The sequence below is a fragment of the Physeter macrocephalus genome, chromosome 4 (genome assembly GCF_002837175.3).
Source record: "Physeter macrocephalus isolate SW-GA chromosome 4, ASM283717v5, whole genome shotgun sequence".
In the NCBI taxonomy this organism is placed as follows: Eukaryota; Metazoa; Chordata; class Mammalia; order Artiodactyla; family Physeteridae; genus Physeter; species Physeter macrocephalus.
The window spans coordinates 70,183,360-70,191,494 of NC_041217.1; the positions used below are offsets into that span (position 1 = coordinate 70,183,360).

General features: G+C 37.9%; 1 protein-coding gene across 1 annotated transcript in view; it reads right to left on the minus strand.

Moving 5' to 3' along the window:
* Positions 1 to 1,768, minus strand: part of MNDA (myeloid cell nuclear differentiation antigen) — a 6,550-nt gene extending 4,782 nt beyond the window's left edge. The window contains 2 exon segments of the mRNA XM_055083884.1: positions 1,502 to 1,610; positions 1,613 to 1,768. Of these exon segments, the coding sequence (XP_054939859.1) occupies positions 1,502 to 1,610; positions 1,613 to 1,768 (265 nt within the window).
* Between the last annotated feature and the right edge of the window lie 6,367 nt (positions 1,769 to 8,135).

Consider the following 8,135-nt stretch of genomic DNA (forward strand, 5'->3'; position numbering starts at 1 on the left):
AGCCTGTGCTCCGCAACGGGAGAGGCCACAACAGTGAGAGCCCCGCAAACCGCAAAAGAAAAAAAAATATGGCCGGTAGGTAAGAATGGGTGTACAGTTTCATTAAAAAAGGGATGGTTGATTCACACAGACATGTTACTACTCCAATTACCTCTGTGTCATAATGGGAAGAGCACTGTTCTTAGAATTAGAAAATCTAGGTTTATGTAAGCATGAGCAAGATGTGTTTTCAATCCAACAGTTAACATCATGTTTATAATGAGAATGATGTTACCATATCTATGTCACTTAAATTTTTACTATATTTTTATAGTGCCTCACTCTTTTCCTGACAAAAAGATGATACATAATTCCTCAATTTTGTAAATCTGAACTGTTGGAATATGAATAAAGAACCAAGTGCCTTAGTAGAGTTCCTTCTGTGGGACTACAAGCTTACCTGAACCATAGGATTCTTCTCTACTCAAGGTGTCAGAGCAGTACTTGTGGTAGGTGCCGGTGTAGCAGAGCCTGTTTCTTTCTGATTTCTCTTTTTTGCTGAATTTTTCCTTTTTTGTCTTAGTTTGCAACTGATATAAAAACAGAGACTCAATAAACCCAGAGGAGCTGTTTGAAGAGAGCTGAAGCAGTTTCAGTGTTATTTCCCCTCAGCTCCTGTTTGTGGGCCTAGGTGTGCTTTTGTCTACCGCTACTGCATTAGCCATCCTGGCTGCAAGGGGACCAATAGTAATAACACAGGCAGGGAGACTGTCTCCTGCTTCCTCAATCATTTTTGTACTGACTCCCTGTGCAGTATTCCTTCTGTCCTCTGGATTCCAATGTAGCTCAGTTAAACCCTTTCCCTACCCTGTTCTCCTATCATGTCCTTTAATAAAACCCAAGGTTTCCATGATGCTGACTGCTTGCTCATGTTATTTAAAAGATCTGTTAAAATTACAGAAGCCAGTGAAAGGAACTATGACACAAATTGGTGAGGTGACAAAATGGTGATATTGGTCTTCGGATTTTTAAAAATTTTGATTTTGCCTGGTGATTTTACAAAAGTTCTTCACATCTCAGAGAGGTAGTTTTGTATGTTAAGTACTGCTCCATCTTTATTACTAGAAGGAATAATAACCATGGAGCAAATAGGCTTAATAGAATAGACACATTAATTGGTTAAAGGTAAATGTTTTTTAAACAAACCACAAATCTTAAATTATTATTTTGTCATTTTCTAACATTTCTAATGTATTGCAAGTTTCAGCTTCTCATCCATTCCCTCTTTCTTTCACTCTTTATCCTTACCCTAAATACAACCTCCAACATACAGCCACTCTCCTTTATAGGAGAGGGGTTGCCCTACATTGTCAAACCTGTTGGCTTCTGCAATACTAACACTTTCATGGCCAATGAGTCATAAATTGGGAAAAGAATATATTAACTATGCCTAAGGTGGTGTCCTAATTAAGATTGGGGAGGGCCAGAGAAGAGCGCGTGTAGGTGGGATATTCCTTATTACCTTTTAGCTTCTCCTTTCTAAGTTCTTTTACAAGGTCTTTAAATGTTTCTATGTCTTCTAACACATCTATTAGTTTGTTGACAGAGGTAGCACCTGGAAATTTTTTTTTCCCATCACATTAGCAATCTGAATTTTGTTGTATTTATCTTGCTTTTTCCTAGTCAGTTTTAAATCCTGGGCCAGTAAAGACTTAATCACGCTAAACTGATAAACATTCATGTTCTTTAATCCTTTCACCAAAACAATTTTCTTTTATTCATTCACCATGTCTCAAGTTATGGATGACCCTACAAGAGAAAAATAACATACAATGTGACACATTTATACAGACAATTTAAAAGACTGGTTGTGTCTATGTGAGTGAGTGGGCCATGTGAAAGTGCTGCCCGTGGGTGTATGTGACAAAGAGGAACTTCATTACCAAGTGTGTCATTTGGAAAATGTGCTGAGAGCTGCTGCTTTAGGAAGACTTAAATTTTTTTTCCTTATTAATGATGCTAGTTGAGTTGGATCAGGGATAGGTATGGTAGAAGGATGCCTGGAAACAGGACATTTTTACAGGACATTTTAAAATATGGGCTGTAGAGTGCCAAAGTCCCTGGTGTTCCTCCCATGCTTTATTAGGGCTAGAGCCTGGCAGTGAATGTCTGTGGTTGGGTCCTGACTCCTCCCACAACCACTGTGACTGAAGTGACTGATGTGCAAAATAGGCTGAAGCCTCTCACCTTATATAAATATCCTTCTGCCACAGCACTACAGTTGCATGCTGGGTACCTGCCTTTGTCTACTTTGCTCTTCCTTTAGTCCGTTCTCATTAGCATCATCTCTCCTTGGGGCTTGGACCACGTCCTTTGTGCCCATATCACTGTCCCTTTGCTGAACTTTTTAAAAAATTAGGGTATAGTTGCTTTACAATGTTATGTTAGTTTCTGCTGTAAAACGAAGTGAATCAGCTATATGTATACATATAGCCCCTCCCTCTTGGCCCTCCCCCACCCCCATCCCACCCATCTAGGTCACCACAGAGCACCAGCTGAGCTCCTGCGCTGTACAACAGGTTCCCGTTAGTTATCTGTTTTACACATGGTATTGTATATATGTCAATCCCAATCTCCCAATTCATCCCACCCCCCTTTCCCCACACTGTGTCCACACATCCATTCTCTACATGTGTCTCTATTCCTGCCCTGCAAATAGGTTCATCAGTATCATTTTTTTAGATTACACATATATGCGTTAATATACAATATTTGTTTTTTTTTTCTTTCTGACTTACTTCACTCTGTATGACTTGCTGGACTTTTACCTGCTCTCTAATGCAGAATCACAGCATTTATTGTCTGGGGTTATTTAATAGTTGGCTTGAATTTCTTCCTTCCAGACTTAATCTCTCTAATCAGTTATTTTCATAGATCAAGTTATCTCTATAAACTACATTTCTACCCCACTTGAAATTCTTAAATAGTTCCCCATTTTCTTTAAGAACAATTCCTTATCCTTAGCCTAGCTAGGAAGGCCTTGAAAAATCTGACTCTTTCTTACTTTTCCCACTTTCCATTTTTCATATTTAAGCTCCAGAACTTTATAGCACATCTTGCTGTTCCAGACCCTCTCATGAAATATATTTCCAAAGTTTTTTTTTGAAAAGTAGATCTAGGGAGTACATGGTCTTCATGAAACTATTCAAATTTAAAATTCTGCCAACTTATACAATATGCAGAGGTACTCAGCCTGAATCCAATCATCTGGAAACCCTTACATAGGATATTTTACATATAGTGTCCTAAACTCTGATATAACACAGCTTATGAGAATCACTATTTGTGAAAAATGACACTTCTATCATTTTTTTCTCCAATACCTTCCCTCAACACATTGACTCAGGAAATAGAATATGAGTGTTAAGACCTCAGACTTTGGAGTTCAGGAGATTTGGCTCCTGGAACATAATAGTTTGGCTATATAGTTCAATGAATACAATTAGAATATAAATGATTGATTTGTAAGATTAGATTGAAAACTCTCCCACAGGAGATAGGTTGAGATTAAGAAATAGAAAATAGAAAAGAAAATGTAAAACATGTCAGAATACAGGTTGAAATCCCCATGTGATTAGTTGCAGAAAGAATGAAAACTAAAAAGAAAATTAGGAAGTATTTGAAGAAATAATGGGATAAACTTCTTGGAATTAAAATAACATGAAAATCTTTGGATTGATCAGGCCAATAGAATATTGAACAGGAGAGTGAAGGAAAAAATCCACACCAAGACATGCCATAGAGAAACTGAAGAATATCCAAAAACAAGATCAATTTGACAGCTTCCAGAGAAAAAGTGTAGATCACTCACAAAGGTTCAAAATTAGATTCTCGGCAGCAAAACTGCATGGAGTATAGTGTCTGTAACCAATCCATATCTGTACTTTTGAAACCTCCCAAAAACGTGAAACCAAAATTGTAAGTGTAAATCTGGTGACAAAATTTATTAGAAAAGTACCTGATGTGCGATGGTAGGAGTCTGTGTAATATTTTTTAAAAATTCCAATTTAGTGTGAATGTTCATATGTCTTCCTCCTGAAATAGTAGTGCTTTTGAGATGAGAGACAGGACTTAGACCTGACTGGGCCATGTATGGAATACACTATGTATGGTATGTGCCTTAAATTGTCTTTCTTAAGTCACTCGACTTCTGAACTCCAAACCCTGGTGACCTCAAGTGTTGCAGAGAGGTGTTGCGAGCATAAATTGAAGGAAAAATAATTTTGAAACAGGAATTTTATATTTAGCTAAAACAGCACTTTAAACGTGATGGTCTATAGATGACCCTCTGAAGATGACCAACACAATTAATCAGAAGATTTGCAACACAAAGACACCTACCAAGCACCCTTTTGGGAAGTATTAAACAGGAAAGTAAAGAAATGGGGTAAAAAATGCTGCAGGCTAAAAAGCAAAAGGGAACAAGATATTAAGTATTTTATGTTTTAAAATTAAATACAGTCTTGTCTGGAGAGAAACAAAACAGGAAGTATGTCAACATGTTGACACGATGGTAGGGAGAAATGGTTATATGAGTGTCCACTAAGTTACTCGTTCTTTTTTTTATTTAATTTATTTATTTTTGGCTGCACTGGGTCTTTGTTGCTGTGCAGGCTTTCTCTAATTGTGGCAAGTGGGGGCTACTCTTTGTTACGGTGCGTGGCTTCTCATTGCAGTGGCTTCTCTTGTTGCGGAGCACGGGCTCTAGGCGTGTGGGCTTCAGTAGTTGTGGCTTGTGGGCTCTGGGCTCTAGAGCACAGGCTCAGTAGTTGTGGCGCACGGAATTAGTTGCTCCGTGGCGTGTGGGATCTTCCCGGACCAGGGCTCTAACCTGTGTCCCCTGCATTGGTGGGCAGATTCTTAACCAAAGAGAAGTTAGATGTATAAATAGACAAAGAAAAAGAAGGAAACATAGAATAAGAATTACAAAAAGTACTATAAGCTAACCAAAATACAGCATTTTACCTAATGTGTTTCATACACACACACACACACACACACACACACACACACACACACACACACACACAGAAGAGAGAGAGATGACCAGCAATGAAGTTTAATTAACCAGTCCTGGGAGTGTTAAACCCATTAAAAAACAAAGTTTTCAGAAATCTAACTATGTGTTGTTGACTAAAGGTCATTTAAAGGTTTTTAAATATAGTTACAAAAAGTGTTTTTTGTTTGTTTTTTGCGGTACGCGGGCCTCTCACTGTTGTGGCCTCTCCCGTTGCGGAGCACAGGCTCCGGACGCACAGGCTCGGCGGCCATGGCTCACGGGCCTAGCTGCTCCACGTCATATGGGATTTTCCCGGATGGGGGCACGAACCCGTATCCCCTGCATCAGCAGGTGGACTCTCAACCACAGCGCCACCAGGGAAGCCCTCATTGTGGTTTTGATTTGCATTTCCGGCACGAACCCGTGTCCCCTGCATCAGCAGGCGGACTCTCAACCACTGCACCACTAGGGAAGCCCTACAAAAAGTGTTATCATGCAAACATTAAAGAAAACAGTGTTTCTGTATTTGTGTAGCTTTAAATAGACCTTAAGATAAAGACTCATCAGAAATGGAGTTTTAGTACACAATGATAAAAGGTTTAAGTTCCAGAAAGAACTTACCTGGAACAGTTTAAATTCTGTATTTACCTAATAGTAATAAGTATACATTATTATTAATTTATATTCATTCATATTATTATTCATAGTACTATGTAGCATATTTCTCTTTCTTTCACTATATATACACATATACATATAATATTTATATTAGATATTGAGAAAACTGTAAGGAAAATTTGACAAAATCATGATTCTAGTTGAGATTTTAACATATTTTAATTACTGAACGAGGCACCCAGAGCTTCTCTGCTAAAACCCTGAAAGAATTCACCTCACTGAAAATTCTTCCACAGTAGTCCAAATTTAGAGTTCTTCATAAATGCAGCACTCAATAATTGTTTTGTTTAAGTAGGAAGATAAATCAGGAAAGCTCTCAGAAACTGAAGTGCAGGATGTTATGATATCCTGAAATGAAGAAAATGAAGTTTTTTCAAAGATAACGTGGAAAAAAGTCACTGGTTAGAGTCACTTAATAACTTGACTAGTGCTGGTTACCTCACACCATGGGATATACCCAGAGATAAAGAGGTTGTGGAACAATGTTGAGACTCATTTCATCAATGCCCTTAGATTTGTATTTCCTTAGTCAAAGAAACCAAATGGCTTTCTTCTGTAAACCTTCTAGTCACAAAGAAACATTAGAGATAAATTATTGTTTATTTATTTATTTTACAAATGTCTGAAGAGTTACAACATTAAAACTTTTTTATCCAGCAGACTTAGATGTGGATCAATAGATACCAAAGCCCCTTAATCAAGGCTCTTACCCCAAAAGGGAAAGGAAAGTCACCAGCTACTTATTCCTCCTTTTCTGTTCACACAGTGGCAGTGACAGATCTTGGTTAGAAGCATCTATCACTACCAATACTTGACTGTACTTCCTGGATGGAGAAAAATTGCCTGTGAAGTTGCCTCTAGTTTCAATACTATGTGAAATATTTACATAGTTATTAATAGTTGACATACCAGAGGCATGAAATCATTATTTACATGTAATTTCTTCCTAGAGTATTTGGAAATAAATTTTGCCCTAGTTATCCTCTTGCCTATGACAAGGACCCACTACTTCTATGATTCACTTTCGTGATTACACTTGCCTTTCAGAATTATTCACAGAATCACAAGTGAGTAATGGGCTCATATCATCACTGCAATGAATCCTTCCAATTCTGGAAGAGCAATGAGCTTCTAGAAGGGTTGAGGACTTAATAAATACTTTTTCTACATTTTTTTCCCATATAGTACAATGGAAATAATTTGAAAAATAATCCTGAGATGTCAAATAAATGAAACCAATCAGTAGATAATACTGTGGTAGCCCACTATCTGATCTGTAAGAAGGATGAGACCATGAAATGAAAAATGATCCCAAAGACCTGGTACGTTCAGTAGGTGATTTGAGGTCTCCTGAAGGGAGAATAAAACTGATTGAGTTAATTCAAACTAGGTTTGTGGAGTAGAGAGTTGAAGTCTAGATTAAAAATTTAAAAAAATCTGAATATGCAGGAGTAAGTCAGGGAAAATCAAGGAGGATTTGGCAAGAGCACCACAATAACCAGTAGGTTTTCATGAGTTTCCATTACAGACTTTAGTGCTGCTTATGTGAACGTGTTGTGTTGTCTAAATGTAAAGGGGAGAGAGGGACTTTAGGCACTTCAGAGGGTCCCAATCCACAGACCAGGAGGCAGAGGACACATGACAGGAACGACCATGAGTCAGGACATTTTCTTCTCCTGTTACTAGAAACTCTTCAGTTGTTTCTGCAGCAGAAATGAAACCATATGCAAGCCCCAATGTCCTTGCTTTTTGAAGTAAAAGGCTGACTCAAGAGTTAATGATCATTCACCTCCTAGAGTAATGGAACTAAAAACAAACAAAAAAAAACAAATGGGACCTAATAAAACTTAAAAGCTTTTGCACAACAAAGGAAACCATAAACAAGATGAAAAGACAACCCTCAGAATGGGAGAAAATATTTGCAAACGAAGCAACTGACAAAGGATCAATCTCCAAAATATACAAGCAGCTCATGCAGCTCAATATAGGGTCCCAATCCACAGACCAGGAGGCAGAGGACACATGACAGGAACGACCATGAGTCAGGACATTTTCTTCTCCTGTTACTAGAAACTCTTCAGTTGTTTCTGCAGCAGAAATGAAACCATATGCAAGCCCCAATGTCCTTGCTTTTTGAAGTAAAAGGCTGACTCAAGAGTTAATGATCATTCACCTCCTAGAGTAATGGAACTAAAAACAAACAAAAAAAAACAAATGGGACCTAATAAAACTTAAAAGCTTTTGCACAACAAAGGAAACCATAAACAAGATGAAAAGACAACCCTCAGAATGGGAGAAAATATTTGCAAACGAAGCAACTGACAAAGGATCAATCTCCAAAATATACAAGCAGCTCATGCAGCTCAATATCAAAAAAACAAACAACCCAATCCAAAAATAGGCTGAAGACTTAAATAGA